At 35.5% G+C, this 26,336-nt stretch overlaps 1 protein-coding gene across 9 annotated transcripts in view; it reads left to right on the top strand.

Annotated features, from left to right (window-relative positions):
* AKAP6 (A-kinase anchoring protein 6) overlaps positions 1 to 26,336 on the top strand; it is a 626,632-nt gene that overhangs the window by 503,307 nt on the left and 96,989 nt on the right. For all 9 annotated transcript variants that reach the window (XM_054449571.2, XM_054449565.2, XM_054449569.2 and 6 more), the window contains one exon: positions 25,107 to 25,253. In XM_054449571.2, the coding sequence (XP_054305546.2) occupies positions 25,107 to 25,253 (147 nt within the window). The remainder of the gene's footprint in view (positions 1 to 25,106; positions 25,254 to 26,336) is intronic.

A 26,336-nucleotide genomic window follows, 5' to 3' on the forward strand; every position in this document is an offset into this window, starting at 1 on the left:
ATGCTATCAATTCATTACTTTTTCAACAAAACAATCTATTTTTATGCTGTGATAATTGAATGTAAAACTTTATGTTCTTTTATATATAAAACAAATATTTCTCTCCTTGCAAAACCAAAGTGCAGTAAAGACAGTTCCTAATACCAAGAGTACTCAGGCTTGGCCAGGTTGATATCAGGGAGAGAGAGAAAGTGGTAGGGAAAGAATAAGGCAGAGAGGAAGGGAAGGACAAAGACACCCATGTCTGAGACATAAATGGTACAGAAATCCACAACTGATCACCATAATTCTATGGCTAGTCTCCAGCCTCTCAAACCTTAGTATTCTCTGGTGTATTCTTGAATATTTAGATACATACGGGTATGATTATTTATACATGTGAAGGTAACATGTGTTGTGCAAATGTGAAACCTAAAAATCAGACAATAGATGTAGGTGAATATGAACAGTAATTAGAAATGGTAGGTATAGAAGCACAATTTGTACTTGTACCATAGTTGGCAGGAGAGTTTACTGACATATTCATTGCAGAAAATTAGATATGACTTCAGATGAGTGTGTGCTTCCGAAAATGTCGTCAGGAAGGGAGTGAGGAAAACAAGAAGGGACTTGGACTTGGGCTGGCTCTTTAGTCCAAGTTTATGATGAAAGGGAGAGACACGTGCACATGAGAGAGAAAGAGAGGGAGAGAGTGAGCAAGAGAGAGAAAGAGAGAGAGTAAAAGAGTGACTTATCTTCCCAAAGCCGTAGCTAGCTAATTCAGAATATGGAAATTTAAAAATTAAATGTCACTGCTCTAATATCAGGAGAGGGCTGAAACACTTTTGAAACTTTCTCCCACATTTTCATTTTTAAAAAGTTTTACACTATTCATAATTTTAAGAAATATATATGGCCATTTGTCATTTTTTTACTTAGTGATTAATTGTGAACTTTAATGATTTTAAACAATTAAGAAAATGCTACAAGATGCATCATTTCAAATTAGCATCTGACAAAGATTTGTAATCACTTCACTTCTTGGCCCTCTTTGTGTCCACCTTGGCATCCTTTTGGGTTTACTGTTTTCCCCCTGGACTTTGTCCTTCTTCCTTAGCTTTCCTCAGCTGACATGCTGCAATTTGAAAATATGCATGATGAACATTCCTGTCTGTATGATTTTTCTCTCCTCTTCCTCACTCTCATCTGCCTGGTGGTACTAAAGGCCCATTCTGTGAAGTAATGTCCTATAAACCAGGAGCCAAAATCCTCATATAAACTTAAGTATAAATGAGTCTCTAGGGTTGAGCTAATTGAAATCTTTTCGGTAACATGGAAGTATCGCAAAAGAATTCAAATTTGGCTAGCATCTTATAATCCAAGTTTTGATGATAGTTTCACTAGGCTCCATCCGTCCAAGTTTGGGTTAGAAAAAGAAATAAAGTATGGAAACACTGTCAGAAGCCTTTTCTGTTTACAAAAAGATCCAGGGATACCATGAGTAATGCCAGAAATCTCATGTGACAGCCAGCTCTTGTGGGAGTTTTGAGCTCACCAAGTTCAGGAAATAGTTCCAGAAAGCTGATTGGAGCATTGGAGCACAACGATTTTTTTTTTTTTTTTAATCTGAAGTGAATAATTGTGTTCCCTGTCTGCTGTCCACACTGCTGCTCAGAACTGTACCCTGCTGGGGTGGACATCTCCCCAGCGCTAGGTAATATTTGGCACTCAGTAAATACTTTCTGATTTGAATCACCTACTTAATGATTCTTCTCCTGAATATTCCAAAGTTGAGCTGTAAGAGATTTTGTACAGTTATTTAGTTCCATGGAAAGTGAGAATTTCAGTGGTGTTCCAGGACTGCAAGTACCTTGAAAGGACCTTCATTTCATTCCTTCTCTTTCAAGGATTGTTTTTATCCATTCCATATAGGAGAGAATTTGTCCTCCATTAAAGATCTTTCCAGAGGGAATTCCACAGCCTTCCATTAAAATGTTTAACTCTCCCTTTCCTGAAAGTCTTCTTATATCTAGTGTAAATCGTCTCTGTTGGTGGTATTAACTGTCAAATCAGCCAGAATCTATGCTCTGTAACTAGCTCTTCTGCTTTCTGTAGAGTCACATTTCTCAAGCTTTTGCAGTTTCAAGTTAGAAAATTTTTTGGTGCTCAAAGCTGGTTGGTGAAAAAAAATTTTTTAAGTCATTTATTTCAGTTTTGTCTACAGTCCATCTAACTGAAACCACTTCCATCCTCTTTTGTAGCAGAAAATATGCTAATATTGAAAGACTCCTGGTAAATCCATATATTTGAGAGGCTTTAACAAGCTCCATGGATTTCTCCATCAGGTTTTTCAACTATCTCTTATTAACAGTTAATAAAATAGTTCATGGATGGTTTGGAAGAGGAATGTAGCCTGTCTGAGATGGTATGACTTACAGTATATGCCTTTAAAAAAATTTAAAAAGAAAAAGAACATGACATAAAAAATGGACCAAAAAAAAAAAAACCTCTTCCATTTAGGGACAGAGCTACTTCTTCTCCCAGTGGATGCGTAATATATTATTTATGTAAGAGTGAGCATTGTGTTTTTGGCTCACATTCCATTTGGAGCATACACAATATGACAGTTTCCTTGGCTTATTGTTGTATATGTGGCTATCTATTTTTAATACATTGCTTTTGTCTCTTTTTCATGCTTGCTTACATCTGTTGTTATGAAAACTGACATAAAGTTTTTAAACATGAAAGAAGTGATGGAGAAAAAGATGTTAAGAGACAAACAACATTTCAAGAGAACATGAGGTGGAGAAACAGGAGCAGAGTCACCACTGAGGGAAACCGAAAGCAGCCTCTGCAAGATAAATGGGAGGGAGGGTCAGAACAAGGGTGTGCAATCACAGAGGAAAAAAATGGCCATGGCGCTACACAAAGCATTTCTAATGAATGAGGCTTAGTGCCTTTTCCTCCAGATTATTGAAACATTTTAGGCTTCCGTTTTTAAACGTAGGAAGTAGGGATAATAACACCTACCTTGAAAGGTTGTTGTTAGGATTCTATGAAGTAATGTATATAGGGGCTTCACCTGGTCCTTGGTAAATAGTATGTCCTCAATAGATAAAACAGAATTGGGGCTGACAACTGTGACCTGCAGTTCACATGCAGCCTACCACTGATTTTTAAAATAAAGTTTTATTGGAACACTGCCAGGCACATTCATTTATGAAATATCTATATCTGCTTTTACACAGTGGTAGAGTTGAGTAGCATGAACAGTGACCATGTGGCCAGCATGCCTAAACTATTTACTATCTGCCTCCTTACAGAAAATGTTTGCTAATCCCTGGTATAAATAATAACTGTTATGGCAACACTTTAGGAATATCCATTATTTTACAGACTTGAATGGTTTCCCAATTCAATTTTCTATCTGCTATATTGCAGTAATATCTGTTGATTATTATCCTCTTGCCCCACGTTCTAGTTTTCCTTTTGTAACAACCCAAACTCTGTTTTGCTTGCTTTTCAGTGTAACATTAAATGGTTAATTGGTTCATTTCACCACCAGGTGGCCTCCTATACTCTATTGTGCTTGTGGTAACCAAAGAAAATCAGAAAGTGGATCCTATACATTTCTTTCAACTTTGGCTGTCACTGTGCTCACAGGCACTTCTCTGGTGGCTTGACTGCTCTGAAATTGTTCATTGAACCCTACACTTCATGTTTGGCCTTGAAACATAAATAAATTCACACGGACCTTTTTATAAAATGAATTAATGCTTTTAAATGCATACACACACATATACCAAAATGGATTTTTAATAAAGAAGCTTGGTTGTCACTAATAGCTTTGCCATGATTCAGTCCCACTCTCACAGGTATACAGAGTTAACTGATCTTGAAGCTTCCTCAGGAAAAGACAAAGGCCAAAGAGGCTCAGATCTCTATATGTTAATTTATCTCGAAGGGAATGGGTGGACCTCATCTCAGTGCCCCAGTTTATGTTATTTTATTCTATAGATCCCCTTTTGAGCTTTCTTTGATCTTATTTTTAAGCTTCACTAAAGACCAGTGTTAGCAAAGGAAGATTGAGAAGCCATGTGATAAAGCCCTGGAGAAGGAGGCCAGATTCCCCTCGGGCAATTATTCTTATCCTCTCAGGCCTCATTTTCTTCATCTGTAAAGTGAGGGGGGTGGACTCAGTGTCTCTCAGGTCCATTCCAACTTCAATATTTTCTCTTTGGTGAAAAAAATCAAAGATTACTTCAATTAGTAATTGACTTTGCCTATAAGCAATTGGACAAAATCAGAATTTTAAGACTTAATTTCACAGGCTAAAAGAACAAACTCATGGGTAAATATAATACAGGCATACCTAAGAGATATTGCAAGTTCAGGTCCATACCACCATAATAAAGTGAATATCATAATGAAGCAAGTCACATGAATCTTTTGGTTTTGCAGTGCATATAAAAGTTGTGTTTACACTATACTGTAGTCTGTTAAGTGTGCAATAGCATTATGTCTAAAAATGTACTTAATTAAAAAAAATTTTATGGCAAAAAGATCCTAAGGATCACCTGAGCCTTCAGCAAGTCATAATCTTTTTGCTGGTGAAGGTCTTGCCTCAGTGTTGATGGCTACTGACTAATCTGGGTGGTGGTTGCTGAAAGTTGGGGTGGCTGTGGCAATTTCTTTAAATAAGGCAATGAAGTTTGCCACATTGATTGGCTCTTTCAGAAAAGATTTCTCTGTACCATACAATGCTGTTTGATAGCATTTTACCCACAGTAGAACTTCTTTCAAAATTGGAGTCAATCCTCTCAAATCCTGCCACTGCTTTATCAGCTAAGTTTATGTAATATTCTAAATCCTTTGTTGTCATTTCAATAGTGTTCACAGCATTCTCAACAGCAGTAAATTCCATCTCAAGAAACTACTATCTTTGCTTATTCTTAAGAAGGAACACCTCATTTGTTCAAGTTTTATCTTGCGATTGCAGCAACTCTGTCACATCTTCAGGCTCTACCTCCAATTCTAGTTCTCTTGCTATTTCCACCACATCTGCTATTACTTCCTCCACTGAAGTGTTGAACCCCTCAGTCATCCATAAGGGTTGGAATCAACTTCTTCCAAACTCCTGTTAATGTTGATATTTTGATCTCCTCCTATGAATTTCAAATGTTGTTAATGGCATCTAGAATGGTGAATCCTTTTCAGAAGGTTTTCAGTGGACTTTGTCCAGATCCATCAGAGGAATCACTATCTATGGCAGCTATAGCCTTACAAAATGTATTTCTTAAATAAGACAACTTGAAAGTCAAGATTACACCTTGATCCATGGGCCACAGAATGAATGTTGTGTTAACAGGCATGAAAACAATATTAATCTCCTTGTACATCTCCATTAGAGCTCTTGGGTGACCTAGTGCATTGTCAATGAGCAGTAATATTTTGAAGGGAATCTTTTATTCTGAGCCATAGGTCCCCACAATGGGCTTAAAATATATAGTAAACTATGCTGTAAACAGATAAACTGTCATCCAGGCTTTGTTGTTCCATTGATAGAGCACAGGCAGAGTAGAGTTAGCATAATTCTTAAGGGCCCTAGGATTTTCAGGATAGGAAATGAGCACTGGCTTCAACTTAATGTCATCAACAGCTTTAGCCTCTCACAAGAGGGTCAGCCATTCCTTTGAAGCTTTGAAGCTAGGCATTGACTTCTCTCTAGCCATGAAAGTCCTAGATGGCATTTTTTTTTTCCAATAGAGGGCTGTTTTGTCTACATTGAAAAATCTGTTATTTCATGTGGCCACCTTTATCAATGATCTTAGCTAGATCTTCTGGAGAACTTGCTGCAGCTTCTCCATCAGCACTTGCTGCTTCACCTTACACTTTTATGTTATGGAGATGGTGTCTTTCCTTAAACCTCATGAACCAACCTCTGTTAGTGTCCAAGATTTCTTCTGCAGCTTCCTCACCTCTCTTAGCCTTCATAGAATTAAAATGAGTTAGGGCCTTCCTCTGAATTAGGTTTGGCTTGAGGGAATGTTGTGGCTGGTTTGATCTTCTAGACCACTAAAACTTTTTCCCTATCAGCAATAAGGCTGTTTCACTTTCTTTTCATTTATGTGCTCACTGGAGTAGCACTTTTAATCTCCTTCAAGAACTTTTCCTTTGCATTCATAACTTGGCTAACTGGCACAAGAGGCCTCGTTTCCAGACTATCTCAGCTTTTTACCTGAATTGCTCACAAAGCTTAGCTATTTCTAGCTTTTCATTTAGAGTGACTCTTTCTTTCACTTGAATACTTAGAGGCCATTGTAGGATTATTACTTGGCCGAATTTCAATATTGTTGTGTCTCAAGGAATAGGAAGGTCTGAGGAACAGAGAGAACTGCTGGTGGGTGGAGCAATGAGAACATACACAACACTTATGGATTAAGTTCACAGTCTTATATGGGTATGGTTTGTGGTGCCTCGAAACAATTACAATAGTAACATCAAAGATCACTGGTCACAGATCATCATAACAGATAAAATAATAATGAAAAATTGAAATATTGACCAAATTACTAAAATGTAACGCAGAGATACAAAATGAGCACATGCTATGGAAAAATTGTGCCAATAGCCTTGCTTGACACAGGGTTGTCACAAACCTTCCATTTGTAAACATTGTAGTATCTCTAAGGCATAATAAAACCAAGTATGCCTGTATTTTTTTAAAGTACCATAAAAAGTGTATAATTCCTAATACCACACTACTTTTGGTTCATTTCAGACAATAAAAATATAAATATATATTTTATGAAACTTCTTAGACACTTTCCTTTCCATTTTACTTTTTTTCAGTGGCAGATAACTTCCATTGGATTCTATGCAGTGTCTTTTGCTGTCTGTAATGGAAATTCAGCTTTCTCTTTGCCGTCTTATTTTCCACACATTTTAATTTTTCTACCTTCTTCTTTAGGCAGAATTACCAAATGCCCCTCAGTTGTTTTCACAGCACGGAACAGATATGTTCGCTTACACTTCCACTGAAACTAAGTCATTTCATAATATATGAGCAACCTTTTCTTACCTTCTGCTTGTATTGTGGTACACACATTGGTAGTTTATACAGTATTTGAATTGTCACATTGGATGTCATGGCAAATATGACTAAAGACATTTAGCTGTCTATGAGGAAAGGACCTGAATAATCCCTAAGGCATTTTGGTAAAGAACAGACTCACGTTTGAATTCGAAGTCTACACCCTGGGAGACCTAGTGACAGGCAATCACTCTAATTTCAAATTCCCTACTGGGGATGCTTCTCTGGAGAGCTATATGGTCGAAGGCAGATTCATATTTGCTTGAGGAAAAATTGATTACAAATTTTTCTACCTTGCAAACTGTACTAATTGGTATCAAATTCAACTAACAATTTATGAAGTTTGCATCACTTTCTGTGTGTCTAAGCACAAAGACATTTTTCACTTGAATTCCTTATTTTATCACATATATTTTGAAAATTACATATGTCCATATGTCCTAACACATATATCAGGAATTAATGGTCTAATTATTTTACTTTTACTTAAAAGGAATAAGGAATGATGTTACCTCATTTTAGTGACTGTGAGGATGAGACAATAAGGATTCGTTAGGATACTGTGGTGTGCTGTGGAGAACCAAATAAAGGGAGATTATCCTTTTCCTTAAGTAATGTATAATCTACTTAGAAAAGCAAAATGAAAAAACATGAAATAATAGCAAAGATAGCAAATTTATGTGGTATGAAAAATAAGTGCTAGTCTTCTTAGAAAGTCCTCATGGAAGAAATGATATTTGAACTGAACCTTAGTGGATAGAATTTAAGTAATTGGAATAGAGATAGATGCATTGCAAAATAATGCAATTTAGGGGGAAAAAACCTCAGATCTAGGAAATAGCTTGGCATGCTCCTAGGATTTTACCAAAAACAGGAAGACAAACTGGAGAAGAGGAAAATCAGTGACAAACCATATAGCTTTTATCCCATGTGTTCAGTGAAAGTCAATAAAAGGAAAGTTTTTTTAAAATTCTAGTGAATTCCTAGATTCAATGTTTCATATAATGAAGAGAAGTTGTATACACAAATAAGGAATTAGTGGCATAAAAGAGATGAGAAAAGTTATGCCAGAGGTCATATTTTCTTAGCATGCAACTCTGCATGCTAAGAAAATTTTGAACAAACATTTGTATATGGTGTTTATTATGTAACAGAAATTGTTCTAGGATCTTTGCAGATACTGGCTCATCCAATCCTCACAGCAACCTAATGAAGTATTAACAGTATCCTCAAATGAGAACTAAGGCACAGGGAAGTACACAGCTAGTAAGCAATGCAAGCAAAGTTTAAATGTGGGCAGTCTGGTTCCAGGCATATATTTAATTTTTTTAAATTTTCTTAATCAATATCCTTTTATCTCATTGATTTACAAATTAAAATGTTTGGCATGGTTTCTGTCACCATGTTTATGTTAAATCACTCATGTGTGATTAAATGGTTACATATGTATAGGTTTTAAGAAGTAGTATTAATAGGTAATATCAACAAGCTCCCTCCTCCCTTCATTAAGAGTCAAGAAAAATAGTAAAACTTTGTCACTGTATATATATATATGCACTGTATGTATTATGTACTGTATCCTATTAGGCTGGTGCAAAAGTAATTGGGATTTTGCCATTGCTTTTAATGGCAAAAACCACAATTACATTTAGTATATACTATAGTATACACTATATATTTAGGATATACTATAGTATACACTATATATTTAGTATGTACTATAGTATACACTATATATTTAGTATGTACTATAGTATACACTATATATTTAGTATGTACTATAGTATACACTATATATTTAGTATATACTATAGTATACACTATATATTTAGTATGTACTATAGTATACACTATATATTTAGTATGTACTGTAGTATACACTATATATTTAGTATGTACTGTAGTATACACTATATATTTAGTATATATATTTAGTATATACTATAGTATATACTACAGTATACACTATATATTTAGTATATACTACAGTATATACTATAGTATACACTATGTATTTAGTATATAGTATGTAGTATTTAGTATATAGTATATTGTGTATTGTATACAATATACAATTGTATACAATATACAATATACTATATTGTATATTGTATATTGTATACAATATAGTATATTGTATATTGTATATACTATATATTTAGTGTATACTACATATATACTATATACTATGTACTCTCTCTAAATATGTATATATTCCTGTCTTTTAGAAAATACATAATATATATAATTATATATTATCTACATTATGTAATGTATATTAATTATATATTATATGGTATACATTATCTATCTATCTGTCTATCTATCTATCTGTATTTACCTTTCTAATGACTTTACCCTGACGTGTGATTTCTTTTACTCTCTAATATGGCCCAACAATAGTTACAATACATTATTTCTAAGACAAAAAATAAAAACCATGGGAAATTTGCAGTCTTGCTTTCACATGGGCAGCAAACCAAAAAATCTTATTACAAAACTCATGAGTGTTAAAATCAAAGACTTCTTATTAATGGTGTATTTTATATCGAGATCTAAAATTTCTTACAAATATGATCTATTTACCTCTTAAAATATCTGTGTTAGACAAGTGGAAAAGATAGCTTTGTCCCTGTTTTGCAGATGGGATGACCATGGAAATATGAAATGACTTTCCCTGGATCAGGTGGCAAGCCACCAAGAGAACAAAGGCAGAAGTAACAGTTGCAGGATTGATGGTGCCCACTGAAGGTGCCTAGAAAATTCTCAAAAATCACATGTTTTAGTACTCACATCTTCTTGAAAATTTATCCCTTGTTGTGGCTATAAGCTGTGCTGAATGGCCACATCCTTGTACTTCTGCTTCTTTTGGTTCTAATATCCTCTTAATGAATTTTTTTCAGCCTTTATGCAAAATGTTTAAGTCATCAACATCATATTCTCTCATCTGTTTATTTCAGGGAAGCCATTCACTAAGACCTTTTCTCTAGCTATAATTTGCTTCCTTTCCTGCAATGCTGTTTATTTTTATGTAGTTTTTAGGATTTATTCCCTGTAGACTAGGAATTTCTTTTCCTATCTGGCAAAACCTTTGTAACTTCCCCTATTTACTTATTAACTTTCTCTCCATGCATCTATGCATCTTCATCATTACATTCTCCAAATTTTCACTTCTTCCTCCTCTTTACTTTTATCACTCTTGTCTCTTATCACAAACACACACACACATACACACACACACATTCTGTTTCTCTTCGATGGAGCTATTCTAAGAAAATTCCTTGAATATTTATAGCAGACTCCTTTACATAGCTGAAAAAGTGCTCAAAAGCAGTTATAACCAAGGTTTGTTCTTTATGGTCTTAGTTTATACCAACAAATTTCCACTTGTACCCTAGAGCTTCTTTAAACTGTGAACTGTCATTCTTCTGAGTGACAGGCATGACTATCAGTGAGAACTCTCCTATCTGCCCTTTTAGCCTCAACCTCAGGCTATTAAAAATCTGTTGGTTTTTTGAGGATGAGCCTACGCCAAATGAATCTGGCTAAAGAGGCTTCAAGAGTAGGGTTCTTAAGTATGTGTTGGCCACTCCATTGTCACTTTGAATGGCATTCTTGACTTTATTTACATTATACTCTTAGGGCCCACCAATTTCTTCAGAATTCCGGACTGAGATCTAAAGATGTATTTTCAAGAGCAGTAGTATGGCTTACCAAGCTAAGCTGAAATTCCTCCTGAAATTCTATTTGTGGATTTTAGTACAATATTACTGACCTTGGGCAAGTCACTTAGCTTCTATGTATCAATTTTTAATCTGTAAGACAGAAGTAATATTACTAACTTTCCCCATGGGCTTGCCATAGGAGAACAAAAAAAAAAAGAACAATCCATTGAAATGACAGTCAAGCTTTCTGAGGCTGCAGCAGCAGTGTTTAAGCCTTAAAGCCTAAAATCTCTAAAATTTATTTTGTCAAAATATTTTTCTGACAAATATGGGTAGGTACCCAAAAGAAACAAAAAGGCCCAAGGGGTCAGGGGATGGGTAGAACAGAAAGGTTTTTAAGTCTGTAGCATACTGGTATCGGAACTAAAAATTAGACTTAGCCTTTCGCATTCTGATCAAATGTTCTTGCTGTGAGAAAACACTGCCTCATAAAAGGTGCCCTTAAAATATTCAAAGAACTACTACCACCTTCCTCTTTTCTTTGATAGGTTTTCACAGAAGCTTTTCTTGTGTTAACCATTCATGGCCATGATAAACAATTAACTTTGTTCATGGTTTCTGTCTGAAAATTGAGAATAATATTTCTGTATTGGATGTTTCACCAAATAAGTTTTTCACAGCAAATGAAGCTCAAAGATAAAGCAATCACACTGTACTCATTTCTGTGTACTAACACGGTATCTGGCATATATTTCAACAGCTCTCTATATCTGCCTGGACTTTCTTTTGGGAGAAATTCGAATGAATAAATATTTTCCAACAACCTCCTACATTTAAACCATAATGCTAAGAATTACAGTGGGTAAAGAGTGAATAACACGTGGTCTCTGACCTCCTACAGTCCCTTGTAGAAGCTTATAATCTAATTCTGAAACCATACTTATCCTCATCTGAAGTGAAAGCACCAGAGATATTCTTAAAAAGTAGCATAAGAAATCAGATATTTTCACTATATAGGGATTTGAGCAGTCACCAAGAAAAACTCCATAGCATTATGGATCTGTTAAGATTATAGATGTGAAAACCCTTTGAAAGTTAAAAATACTCTGCAAAAAAAAAAAAGTCACAATGTGAATACATAAAGGTATAATGGCACTTGCATTGTGTTTTGGGAACAGGCAACCCTGGAAATGCTTTATCAGCTCTGTCTTAACACCTACCATCACATGGTAAATTCTGGGTGCAGCTTCTCAGTGCTGGAGTCCTTAGTCCCTGGGGAATGCCCATTTGCACGAAACTTGAAAAGATAGTTTTTTGATGATGACAATAAGGGCGATAATACATTCAGCCTTTATTTAGGCAACTGATTCTCATAGATTTCAAAAGCCACCATGTTCTGCAGCAACACCTTTTTGATAAACTACAACGGTTACAGTGTTCTACTTCTCATTTTTCTTCTTATCCTCAAAGAGAAAGCAAGATATCTCTTTGAGGAAATATCAACAGAGTTAACATAAGAAATATATAGTTTCTTCCTTACGAAATTAATTTGGCATTATTTTTGAGGTGTGGAGCATCTTGGCAACTGCTTTGGTTTAAAACTCTATGTGATTTGGGAAAAGCACGTTTCAGAATGTTTAATTCAGTGATACAAAAGGCACTAATGAAATATGCATGTATGAATTTTATATCATATTAGTTCCCTCTTTCTTGAAATCTGAATAAAAGCCAAACATCTGGATTATGTTTGAAAAGACTGAATTTCCAATTTTCAGAGAGATCCAGTCTATTTTGACATTGCACACTTAGCCTTCACATTTACGGTGTGCTATTAACATTACTTGCAATTGTAGAAAAAAAAAAGTCCAGATTTAAACAAACTTTGTGCCTCCTAATGCTAAAAATAAATCTATATTTGAAATGGCTGCTGCTGCTGCACAACCATACACATCCATAGTTCAGGCTTCTTCATCATTTTCATTATAAATACTTGCACTGAACAGGCCTGTAATTCAGCTATAAAGATATGTGGTAACCTATGATATATAAATTCTCATTTGATTGTATATTGAAACAACAAACAGCAGTTCATACATCACTTAGTTTGAGAAACTATTCACTGACTCAAGGCTTTCTGAGGGTCTCAAATATTCAAGACACTCTGTGGTCAACTAAAGAAGACATAGCCACCATCTTTTAAAGTTTATTCTTCAAATTTACAAGGCAAATAACATTTATGTTTTTATAGATATTTGGGTATATTTTAGCAGCTAGACTAAAAAAGGCAAGTGAATATTTATGGTTTTAGTAGCTTAGGGATGTAAATATGCATATCATTGCTTTATCTCATTTCATTATCATAGTTAATTTAGGAGATAGATGGTCAATCAAGCTTTAGGGGGTAAGGCAAATAGTGGTATGTCCACACAAGAGGTCATGGAAGATAGAAGAATGTGACTGTTGTGTTTGAAGTTTGCGTAATGGTAATTCTTCAGTGGACTTTAATTTACTACACTTAACTTGTTATTGGATTTCTTATAGCACATATTAGGTAAATGTTTTCTTTTGTTATGTTTGGAGAACAGCTAGAATCAAAGATTTTTCTTTTCCTTTTCTTCTTATTTTGTGTTATTAGAAAATTCTAAATTAAGTAGTTGTGCTGAGTGCAGTGGCATGCACCTGTAGTCCCAGCTATGTAGGAGGCTGAGGCAAGTGGATTACTTGAGCCCAGGAGTTCAAGGCTGTAGAGTGTGCTCATCATGCCCATGAATAGCCAACTGCACTCCAGCCTGGGCAACACAGCAAGAACCTGTCTCAAAAAAAACTTAAAAAAATTACGTAGTAGTGCCAAATTCAACAGAAATAGCTGTGTTTAGAGGTGTTTGTTTATGTTGGGAAATGGAAAACAAAATAAATGAAACTTTTACATTGGAAACCTTTTTTAAAGGAGAAAACTGAGTTTCATTACATTAATTGCTGCGCCTCAAGTCTTTTTTCCTTCCTACATTGCATACTCTAACAGATATTACATAATTGCATAACTATTTTTACTATGTGCTGACATGACATTACAACAGCCCTGATATGGTGCATCATAATGAAACCATAATTAGAGTAGTCATGATGTATTATGGCAATGATCCACATCGTCACTAAAGTGCATTGGAACGCACAGAAAACCCTTTGAGGTGTAGATTTTCAATGTAATATAGCACAACTCTGAAGTTTCATAGCATGGGGGAGAAATTGCAATTATGCCCATGCTGCTGGTAGCAAGGGTTATAATGTACATCTTCAATATCTACTGAAGAAAGTCTGTATTGATGAAGGAAATTTTTGAAGGTGATATTTATCTTGAAGTTTATGTCTTTTAAAAAAATTTACAGGAAGGACGTTGTTGAAATATGAACCTAACCACATAATTCTGTAGTAGAAGTCTCCTATATTTATCAGATAAAAAGTCTTGAAAGGTTTCATTTTGTACCTCAAATTCAATGAAATGCCTCTCTAAAGTAGGATGGATTGAAGACAGTTTTAGAATTTTCAGTTAGCCCTGCCCTTTCTTTTGGTTCTGTATAGCCCATCTTAGCTTAGATTATAGAGCTTACATTTTATGTGGTTATGTCTTTGCTTCATTGTTGTTCTCTCAGGTTTTTCTGCATGAGAATCTTTTTCTGAATCTTGTTCCAGCAAGTGACAGCTTCTTCTTAACTTGGTGATTTTCAGTCTTGGCATTTCTTTTACCTGGGATAATGTAATTGTTATGGCTGATCTTATGAATGTGGATCCAAAGAAGCTCAACTTTCTAAAACAGAGAGGAACTTTAGGCTCTATCTTCCAGGCCAATCCTCATTCAATGCTTCATTTGCCCATAATATATCCTAGCCAGGTAGACTTCTCATCTCTGCCTGAACACCTCTGATGAATGGGAACTCACTCTCTCTCATGCTGTGTTCCTACTCAAGCTTCAGCCTTTGACCCCCAGTCTGACCTCTGAGGTCAGATGGAACAAATTAATATTTTTTATGCAAAAGTCCTCTAAATATTCAAAGTCTTCTAACATGTCCTTCCTCTCTTCTTTCACCTCTAACTTTTATTTGCCCTCTTAGCTGAATACCTTTAGCTCATTCAACAGCTTGACCCTTGGGGAAGTATTGAATCTTCTCCCTTACTGAAGTGCTTTTTTTGGAACATTTAATACATTGTCTAGGTCCCTTTTGGAAAATGGAATGCAAGCAGTACAAGGTTGAGGCCTAGCAAATCACAGTCAAAATAATGTATCCATTACCTTTCTCTTTTTAACCCTGTGTTTGTCTTAATTCAATCCCAAATCATGTTTCCTTTCAATATGGACAGGAAGCAGGGAAATATTGGGTAGAAGAGGGCAGGGTCCCTGGCAAGGGCTTCACCCTCAAGCCTGGAACCGCAGCCCTAAATGAGAACATGCATTCCTGTTTTCCTGCCCGAATGTTGCCTTTTCCAAAACCACCCTGGCCCACCATGCCCCGTACCCTGTACCCATAAAAACCCCAAGTTCCACTGGCAGAGCAGAGCAGTGCAGCAGAGAAAGAGAGAAGAGAAGCGTCTGAATGTCAAGAGGAGTTCGGCTGGCTGGGGACAGTCAGAGAGGAGTTCAGCCAGGGATGGCCAAACTCTAGGGAAAGATTATCTTCCCACTCCATCCCCTTCCCAGCTCCCCATCCCAATGAGAGCCACTTCCATCACTCAGTAAAATCTTCCGCATACATCACCTTTCAATCCATTTGTGTGACCTAATTCTTCCTGGATGCTGGACAAGAATTCAGGATGCACTGGGTGCGGGAACTGAAAAAGGCTATCACGCTGACTCTTTGCTAAGCTGTTTAACACCACCCATGGATGGCAAATGCTAAAAGAGCATTGTTTGTAACATGTGCCCTCTGAGGCTCCAGAGGTTATGGGCAACCCCTAGATGCTGCTGCGGGCCAGTGCAGTGTTTTTTCCTGCTGGCACCCAAAGTCGCTTGCCCTGGCTCCTGCACCCGCTCACCTGTGTGCTCTCCCTCCTGCAAGGGGTTTAAGTGCAGGTGGCTGAATAAACGAGCCACACCTCTATCACAAGTCTTGTGAAGGGGTCAAGGGAACTCTCCTGTCTCACTTTTTTAAAAATTTACATCTACCTTCCATTGTCTGTTGACTCACATTGAACCTAAAGGCAAGTGAAGCCTTGTCACTTCCATTCTTTATGCAGTTTAAAACTTTTTATCGTTTTGGAGTGGGGGTAGTGGGGTGAAATGGGGTGGTTATTAACTCTGCCTGACTTTACATTTGTCATTTCTCCTTCTTAGGTTTAACTCATTATGGCAGCATGTTTTATTCCTTTTAGAGTCTGTTATCATCTGAAATAGACATTACAAAGTAGTTGCCTGCAGATTCATATCCAGAGACATAGTTTGGTCTGTGTAGTGTTAAAAAGTTTTAATGCAACATATAACAATTTTGAGACTTCACATAATATATATGTGTGTGTGTGTGTGTGTGTGTGTGTGTGTGTGTGTATAGGCTTTAAAATGTATATGTCTTGCCATACTGATCCCATGTTGAAGCCATATTTCCACAGGGTAACAGTTGGCAGAGCTGAGTTAAGGGTTGCCCCTTTTAGATGAGGCATGTGCTCTCCCATCCTGCATGGTTCACACTATGCCCGCTTATCTCTTACTGATATTAGATATTAGTAATAGTCACATTTATGCATTGTCTTTATTTTATTAAAAAAAAAGTTCTCTTTTTTACGACAGTAGCAATAGTTAGAATATGAAAGAGAGAAGAGGATTTATCCTTGCCCTACTCAATTCCTTGATATCATCTGCCTGGTGGTGAGGTATTAGAGCTGGCTAATGCTGACTTATGAGAGCATATTGTTAAATATTCAGGAATTTTACCAGCAGCAACCACCATTGGTAGATTGGAATCAGCCACAGTGGGAGTATTTACACCAGGGAAATCAACGAACACTACAAATCAGGTCTTCTTCTCCTTCTTCTTCTTCTTCTTCTTCTTCTTCTTCTTCTTCTTTCCTTAGAGAACCAGTTTACTAGCATATTGCTACATTTAGGTATTTGAGTTTATGATCTCTGAGCTAAAATATATATTATACTTTATTGATCAGTGACATTAGTATAATCTGCCAATCTGATCAATATGCCATATTCATATTTTCTTTATCTATGTCATTAATAAAATATTTAATAAGAATGGACCAAAGAAGAGACCTATGGCATAACATCCATTAAACAATGATCTTTACATATGGTTGTTCAACAGGTCCTCAGTAAAACTCTCTGTGCTTCTAAATGATTGCATCCATCTGCTCAGTTTATGCTTATGAAAATCTAATGGAAACGCATACACCTGATCCAGGAATTCACATCCTTGGTGAAGGGATTTAAGTCATTAGATTTTGGGTGTAGGTTCTCAGCAATTTAATTATGTTTAAAATCTGGTTAGTAGTGTAGTAAATAACTGGTATTGCTACAAAATTGCATTGAGAAGGTAATAGGATTGAATTTCTACACAAGTTGACACTCAATTAAAATTTCCATATATCCAGTGAGTTAGCCAGTTCTTGGCTAAGGAGTTAGAGCAAATGCCTTCCTACTAAGCTGATCACTTCAAAACAGGCAAAATTTATAATAGAGTCAAATCAGGACTGAATGCATCAACTAAAACTGGAGTTCAGCTTATCAAATACAGATCAAAAGCAAGAAATAGAGAGCACATGGGATATTTCTTCCTTAAATTTCTCTATTTTTTATTGACACTGGAGGAAAAAATAGCACATTAAAACCTCCTTACTGAATTACTGTCCTAAACCAATAGATCCATGGGGCTTGTTCAGCTAAAAGCCACAACAGACTTTGTAATGCAATGATGTAATCTTGGCTTTGTGTCATTTATATTCAACCTAAAAAAAAAAAAAACAATTTTCCTGAATAGACAGGCTGACAACAATATTGCTCGGTGTGGGTTTTTATTTGGATTCTTTCCAAATGGTTCACATGCCTTCACAGTAACACATGCCTGCTTACGTTTTTTGCCTGAATTCTAAACTTTTCCCCTTTTACTAGCTTTCTATTTTTCTTTTAAGGTCTCAGTTATGTTTGTAAAACTAACCAGCTCTACCACAAAATTAGGATGTATCTTGCAGAGAGCATTCATTTTACTTTTTGCATATTTTTCCCGAGGTCATGTCAAGGTTAGTTTGAATTCCATCCTACATTAAGACTTCTTTCACAGCTATTTAGCTCGGCAGCCTACTCCCCGCTGGGGTCTGCCCCTTGGGCACGTCAAAGCTTCAGACCTGACAAATCACACACAGATGAAGCTGTACAGTTTTTTAAACAGTTTCATCAGTAACTTTTTTTTCTTTTTCACTATCCTCCTTCATGTTGAGATATTTTTTTCTCTGAATTACGATTTCAGGAATGTTGATTTCCGTTTGAGACAATTTGTTTTTACATCAGGGTTGCAGACTAGCAATATCATTTATTTTATAGTAAAGGATATTAATAGCCTTCTGTCACCAAGATTGCAGACCTACAGACCATTCCTGACTATTATAACTGTAATTGCTTTATTAAAATCTATTTGTAACAGGAAGTGTAGTGTTGGAAATGTAGCTATATCATAGAGTCTACCAGACTCTGAAAAAAATATCAACCATAAAAATGCAGTTTATAAGGTATTATGAGTTGAGCCTGGAAATGTTTCCTGAATGGTTAATAATATGCTCTTATCAGTATTTTAGTATTATGAAACTAAATGATGCAAATCCATTTCCTGTTTAATTGATGAAGTTAAAGTGCTTGGCTGCTAATGAGTGTATTAGCAAACAATGTCCCCTTTACAGGCTTAAGTAGATCAGGATTTTTAAAAAGCAGCTTACTATCCTTATTTTTGTGGGATGAAAAATATTGACTGCCACAAAATTGCTAGACCAACTGAAGTCATGCTGTAATTATTTCTGTGCAGTCATTTTGGCAATTTCCAATGACCAGATTAAGGTTTTCTAGTTCCCACACTAGAAAATAGTTATTTTCTTTTACACACCATAGGCTTTTCATTACATTTTCATTCAGGACAAACAACACCTGAAGATCTTTACTGCAGACTAAGCAGAAAACTTAGAAGTGAGGGGAAAAAATAAGATTTGAGTGATTCTTCTCTCCTCAGTCTTCTCTTACAGTTTGCTCAACATGAAAGTACCCAAATGAAGGGTTCTGTAAAAGGTTGCTTGGTTGAAACTAATTAAAGACAGGTCTAAATAGAAAAAGAAAAGAAAAAGGGATCAAAGGAATTACATTAGGTGTCAGGACATCATTTGGGAGCATTTTGTTTAATTTTTGTAATTCGATTCCAGGAAAACACTAAATTCTAAAAATGTCCATTTTTTGCCATAATTTTATATTTGTGTTATTTTTGCAATAAGATACATGTCAACAGGCAAACATCTTGAAGAGATCATTTTGGTATTGGCACATTAACACATTATGGTGAAAAGAGAGGCTTGTGCTTTTCACGCAGTGCATTTCAGTCTTCAATTAATGTGAAAGCACTACAATGCCTATGCAACTTCTCTTGCCTAGTGGTGCACCATTTATCATTGCAGTTTTACATTGACCTTGACACCCACTTCATTAGAATAAAGATTGTCTACCATTTAGGTTACATTGTTCCTCTGCACAGAGACCCCATGCAAATTTCTGTTCAGATAGAAGAGCTGCGAGGCTGTCAGAGGTCATCTGCATTAAATGATTGCAGCTATTTTCCAACTGCTTCTTTTCATTCTACTCAATTCAGGCTAGGAGGATCAATCAAGTCCTCTGCCTGAAACAGTGGGACTGCTGGGAATATGACTGTTTTTGGTAGTAGTGGATATGCCCTAAACAGTATTAAATATTTAATATAAACTCATTAAAGGCCATACAAAGGCTTCAGAAAGATATCAAATTTATGGAAATATCTAAGGGGATAGGCAACTGTTTTAAAAAGTAAATAGAAAAATAATAATCAATATTATAATTTTACAGTTTATGATTAAGATAGTTCTTAAACTTACCAAATTTTACCTATAGGAGACTTTTTTCTCACCCTTGACATGGGTAGGAAAGAAAGGAGACAGGTAGACTTGGCGTCCTTATGCAGTATTTTATATGAAATTGACATGAAAGTTTTCAGTTATTGGTGTTTTTATTTTTGTTCTATAACAGTGACTTCTAGTCTAGCTATATATTTTTTTAAAGGCTTAGATATTTGTTATTTAAAAGAAATGATTGGAGAAATAAGTTGCCAGGTCTCCTACTTAAGTTTTCTGAGTGGTATGATTGGAATTAAATTATTAATGGGAGATGCTTTAAAAAAGATTGTTTTATGATCTTCTATTAGGGAATTTGCAATTCATTTTAATATTTGTAGTTTGATTTATATTAAAGATAATGCAATCTATGTCCAATTAACAGTACATGGCCAGTGTAATGTGATTTCCAGATCATGCAAATGGAATAAGCTAGAAGAGGGGGAAAACTCAATTCTTAACCTCAGGTGTAATTTGCTGTGCGAGTTCTGGCAATTTTAAATGACATTGCACTTTTTAATTTTTCCAAAGGCTCAGCAGCAAATTTATCCCAATCAGGAAAACCTATTATTAATTTACAAGGACAACTGTAGGAGTCTTTATAATTTCTCTATGCAATTACTCACCATAAATTCTAATGGTCAAATACAAGGAGTTTGCAAGAAATAACGACCATTATTTGTCTTGGGCTTGAACCCTTTTCTTCAATTTTGAACATCTTCTTGAAGTGTTGGTGATACTGACTCCATGTGCAGCATCATATGCATTGTGAGATGCTACACACAAGTCTTCTGAAAAGGGAGGCAGCACAAGAGCTGCTGCAAAGGCAACACTGGCCTCTAGCAGATTCCTGCACTCTGCATGTACAGCTGAGCTTGGACCCTGGACTTTTATATAAAAAGACTCTTTGTTCACCACTGAATGGCATTAGGCATGGACTTGCTGAGGGGCCACCATGAAGCCTCGAATGAGGAGGGCAAACACTAGCCAGAAAACACGTGAGAGTTGTAAATAGACACATCCCTGGATTTTTTTTTTTTTTGCAAAAATGCATATTCTCACACATTATTTTGCCAATAGTTTGGTGTTTTGGTATGTTCCTAGCATTTGCTTTCTTACTGATAGACCAAGTAAGATATATTTTATTTTCTCAGTGTATTCTTTCTATCTATCTATCTATCTATCTATCTATCTATCAATCATATCTATCAGTCAATCATGCATTTATAGGAAAGGGGATCTTGCTGGATAAACAGGTGTTTGTGGTATTATGTTTGTACCAGGAGAGACATTCAATCCTGTCATTCTAATAACTAGATCATTTTCCTTGTTTTAACTTTTCCTAATATAAAGTCAACTGAAGCTCAGTTAAAAGTAATATGGTGTAAGATGTAAATGCTCAAACCCTGATGACACAGAATACAACAGCCCTATTCTAATAATCAAGAAATGTCTTTAGTTTAATTTGTGTGTTTCTCGCAGCCAAAGCTTCACTCTCTGTTCAGCAATGTCTGGTCTCTTTTCAGCATAACCAACAGAAGCACCATACAAAAGTCTTACAATGGATGTCTTAATCTCTCTGTGTGCTTTTAGAGCATTATTTTGAATTCCATCATGCTGCCTTTTTTCTTTCCTCTTCTGAAGTTTTATTACAACAGCAGAATTCCCAGGGAGCTTTGGGGGCAAGGTTCACATAATATAGCCCTCAAGTTTTGCTTAGGTGGAAGCCATCCCCCAATCCTGGCCATCTTTTGATGATCCTTCTATTTCAAAAAGATTCACTCGGTAGAGTCTTATAGCATTAGCTGTATATAGTTTATTTTTTATTTTTTTTATTTACCAGACAGTGAGCATCTACAACCCTTTCATGATGTTTTCTTTCTCTGACCTCACAGTGACAAGGCATCTTGTTCCTTAACATTGAGGGAGGCAGAAAAATGCTTGAGTTGCTCAATGTGTGCCTTCTATACCAGTTTCAAAATGGCTTATTCTTCTGGTTTCCATGGTGACAATTAACACTGTTTCAAGGCATTGTTCCAGTCTCCATTTGGGCAGAATTTTCGGTGTGATTTCTAACAAAAAAAAAGGAGGGGGACTTCGGTGTGGCGGGGAAGCCTTTAGCATAACTGTCAAAAAAGTTATCTCAATCAAGTCTTCATGCATTTCTAAGTATATTTATTTCAGAAATTCCTGTTTTTGCTGGCTCTGTTTTATAATTCAGTTTTAGCATTTGTGCTAAAAGTAAGTACTCAATAAGAATTTTCTACAACTTCTTTAGTTCTTAGTTAAAATGGTGGGCTAGAGTTTGTAGTTATTTTTAACTCCTTTTTTTTAAAGTTTTTCTTTATATTTATATACACAGGGATGGCATTTAGAATAGTACTGTCCTGCGTCTTTAATTTAGATCATTCACATATCTATTAGGAGGCTTCATTAGTCAAAATTGAATTGGCCAAGCAAATACACTTAATAATGTAAATATGGCCTTTCAAGAGAGTATATTTTATTTTTGACTAGACAGAGAGGCCCACAGCAGGTGCTGTGGGGAAATTAAATACTGGATGCTTATTTACCTTAGCACTCAAGAAAAGCTTTCTGACTTTAACTTTGCTAATCTCATTTTTGCCTATTGAAGAGTAGTCTATATCATAACATCCCCAGACTACAGGACACAATGGGGCAGCCTCTGCTCACTTACTGCTGTGGGTGGAATGAATATGAAGATTAAATTATCTTCTCACCACAGGATAAAGTAGCCACATTTGATAGGATGACCGAAAACTGATAGAGCTGGCAGTAGATTTTCTGAGTCTAATGCTTCTGAAAAGATGTTAAGAGACAGAAGAGCAAAAACATACTAGCATCAACAAAAATATAAGCTCCTGACATTATTACACATACAGCTTGAGCCCCTAAACATAAGAGATTTAACCTTCAATATGCTTCAAAAATTAAAATAAATATTTTCACGTTAAATTATATAACATTTTAGTACCTTTCATTCATATATCAATACATCTAACAATTAACTAGATACTCTTAGCTTTTATATTATAGTTTGAAGGCATTGTCCATCAATCACATCTTTCATCAAGCTGTTTAGACAGTCGGCTATATGGTGACAAAGACCGAGAGCATGCATAAAGACAAGTTTCTTTTAAATGTAATAACCTTTTATAATAGCTATTGCAGTGACTACTTATACACATTTAACAGAGAAGATTGGTTTATTACATCTAAAATTAAATTAATTGCTTTTTATATTTTTATTTGTGTAAGACTATCATTTTTATGGGACACATCTAAGCTGTTTCCTTTCTTGACTGATCTGCTGTGTGAGAGCTGTTTAAAGTTGGGGTGAAGAGGGGGGATGAGCTTGTCACAAGTTAAAGGGATAACTGGTAGAGGCCATTCCCAAGTGGCACAGCCAGAGGACTCTCTCTGTCAATGAGTAATAGCATGTGGCATAAGTAAAATATTTGAATAAGATTTTTCTGCCTGCCTGAAATACTGGTTCCCCCAATATTATGTGGAAATCTTACCAAATTAATTATGTAAATCTTTGTCAGCTATATTATTTTAGATGGGAACCTGATTACATAAAGCAGATTGTCCTCTCCTCCAATCATCACTCTGACAAATAAAACACTATCTAGGTTTCTAGAATACTTCTGAATATTGAATCCAGAAAATTCAAGTGGACAGTGTGTTTCCTAAGTGCTGGAGTAACATGGTCCTGGTAATTGCCTTCCATTAGAAAACGCAATCAGAATTTCTCCTGTATCACAGGCCAAATTCTAAAAGCGCTCTAAAGCAACCCTTGATTTTCCCCACTATGCATATTCATGTAATTTTGGATACTCTGACACCCTGATCAACATTCATTAATAATATGAAATGCTTTAAATCACCTGATTTAAAACATTTTGTTCTGTGATCCACAAATGACTAACATTTGGAGAAGTTTACATAATACAAGTGATGTGCGTGTTTAGTGTAAATGAAAGATTAAAATATGAAACTAAAAGTATGCAAACATATGCATGCAAATGCTGAAGATCTATTAACCGAAACAGTGATTTCATACCTTGTTTTCCTTTAATCTACTTCCAATTGTATTTTTGTTCGGGATCTATATAATATCATGTTTTCAAGGTGAGTGAAATCACCCAAGTGCTTGGGGACATTTGAACTTACTGATTTATTTATTTGCCCAGAGAAAAGTTTTCCTCATTAACTCTGATAAAGGTGCTTATCTTAGGGCACCCTTGGTCATTTAGGGCAAAGGAACAAAATACTACCATGGAACTCAGTGACCTAAATTTGGTGCCTGAAAGAAAAAAGTTTTAAAATTGCTATTATATCTTGGAAATGTGCTGAAAATGTAAAATATGTTTAATATTTTAACCAGAATCTAGATTTTCTACTCAGAGGTGTTTTTACATGTACATTTATAAAGTACAGTCATAGTCATTTATGGCTATCCATAATATAGGACTAACTATGGAGTTATCCAAATAGAGTTATTTGAAGAGAATCACCATAGTAACTGTCATATTAAATAGCACTTACATTATCTCCAGCAAAACATCTTTTAGGAGAGACTCTCTTGGCAGTTTGTTAGAATATAATACATACTGGAGGAGAGGGTTCTGTAGTCAACTATGATTTGGGGGATATTTTACAGTAATCAATAAGGAAGCATAGATTTGTAACTATTCCTAAAATGTTGGCTTTCCTTTTTCTCTCTATATGTACCTTTTCTCCAAGCCCACATAGAGTTTTTAAGGAAAAGAAAATGAAAACAAAATGTTAACTGAGAATTTCAGATAACTTACATAATCTTTATGAATAATTTTTTTCTTTCACTTTGAGACTGGTCCTTTAGGGGCAGAGATGAGAGGTGGACAGCACTCTGAAGCCAAATAATGGCCAAAATTAACTGTAATATTAAACCCCCCTAGACCAGTTACTGTCCTATTTGGAATATTTTAAAGATCAAATATGTGTATAAACTTGAGTTTAAGAAATAAATATTAGTCAACTAAATGTAATAACTGTGTGTGTGTGTGTGTGTGTGTATATAATATATTCAGCAATATTCTTCATCTACTCAAAGTACTTAGATTTAGCCTCCCCATAAATTTTATTGGGAACAAAAACTTTTAATGCTCATAAGCATCACAAATTCTGCGTTCAATGATTTTCTAAGAACACCTCTCTCCCTAATGATATCTCTTTTTCTCCTTTCATTTTAGCGATACAGTGTGGAAATGTCCATCAGACACCTGAAAAAGACGGAGCTGCTTAGTAAGGTTGAAGCTTTGAAGAAAGGTGGCGTTTTACTACCAAATGATCTCCTTGAAAAAGTGGATTCAATTAATGAAAAATGGGAACTGCTTGGGGTATTTGCATTTTTATTACTGTTTGTAGGTTATGTGTACATTTTTTGCGTAGTGAAGTACTCTATCTGTCTGATTTCTAATTTGAGGTGCAAATATCTCTCTCTTTCAATTCACTACCTACATTTCAAACAAGCTATTCATGCTATTATGGGAAAGACACTGCTTTTCCTCTTCTGTTGATTTTTTTTTTCTGAGCTTGTCTGCTCTCAGATTTTAATAATTTTGGTTCTTTAATACATGAAAAAGTAAGTAAAATATGCCATGTATTATGGGTATGCACCAAGTCAACTATAATACAGTATATCTGATATATACTGACTGTCATGCTTGAATGAATGTTAATAGAATTTATTCTGAAGGTACATGTAAGAGACATCTACTGTTTAACTATTTACTGTACCCTTAAGATGAAAAGTGGAGTTGTCACTACAGCTTTCAAGTCACACTAAAGCCACCAAAACAAAGATGCAAATTTGACCCAAATCTGAATTGCAGAATTGAATCAGCCTGTGTTTTGTGCCTCAATTTCCAGCTCACTTTTAACAAAAGCCAAAAAAAAAAAAGTTTCATGTAATTCATTTCACGCAATGATGGGCTGGGTCTCAGCCAAAGACTGAGATGCAAGAATCTGGCAAAAAGGCAATATAGAGATTCTGTTACCCAGAGACCAGGATGGCACTGTGCAGGAGACAGTACTGTCCTTTTGTTGGAAGACAGCTGAGAGAAAAGTTAAACTGTATTTTTTCATCAGCTTCTCTCCTAAATTGCCTTCACTTCAAATCAAGGGTAAGCTATATTTGTCAATTACCTAAATAATTAATTATAACAGCCAAGTATGGGCGATGTCAATTATGGAGCATAATTTTGCATGCCTTCCATTTTTCTACCTTTTAAAAAAATTTTTAGATAAATAATACTCTAAAAATATTTTGAATAAAAAGCTTTTCATGTACCTTGATGATCTGGAGGAATGCCAGTATTCTGTTTATGCCATGCCTAATCTAGGAGATTAAAAAACTGCAGGTTTAAGTCCTTGTTTCTCATTTAAATTCATTACACTCTGCAGTTGTGCAAAGTAACTTA

Source organism: Pongo pygmaeus, chromosome 15, assembly GCF_028885625.2.
Source record: "Pongo pygmaeus isolate AG05252 chromosome 15, NHGRI_mPonPyg2-v2.0_pri, whole genome shotgun sequence".
NCBI lineage: Eukaryota > Metazoa > Chordata > Mammalia > Primates > Hominidae > Pongo > Pongo pygmaeus.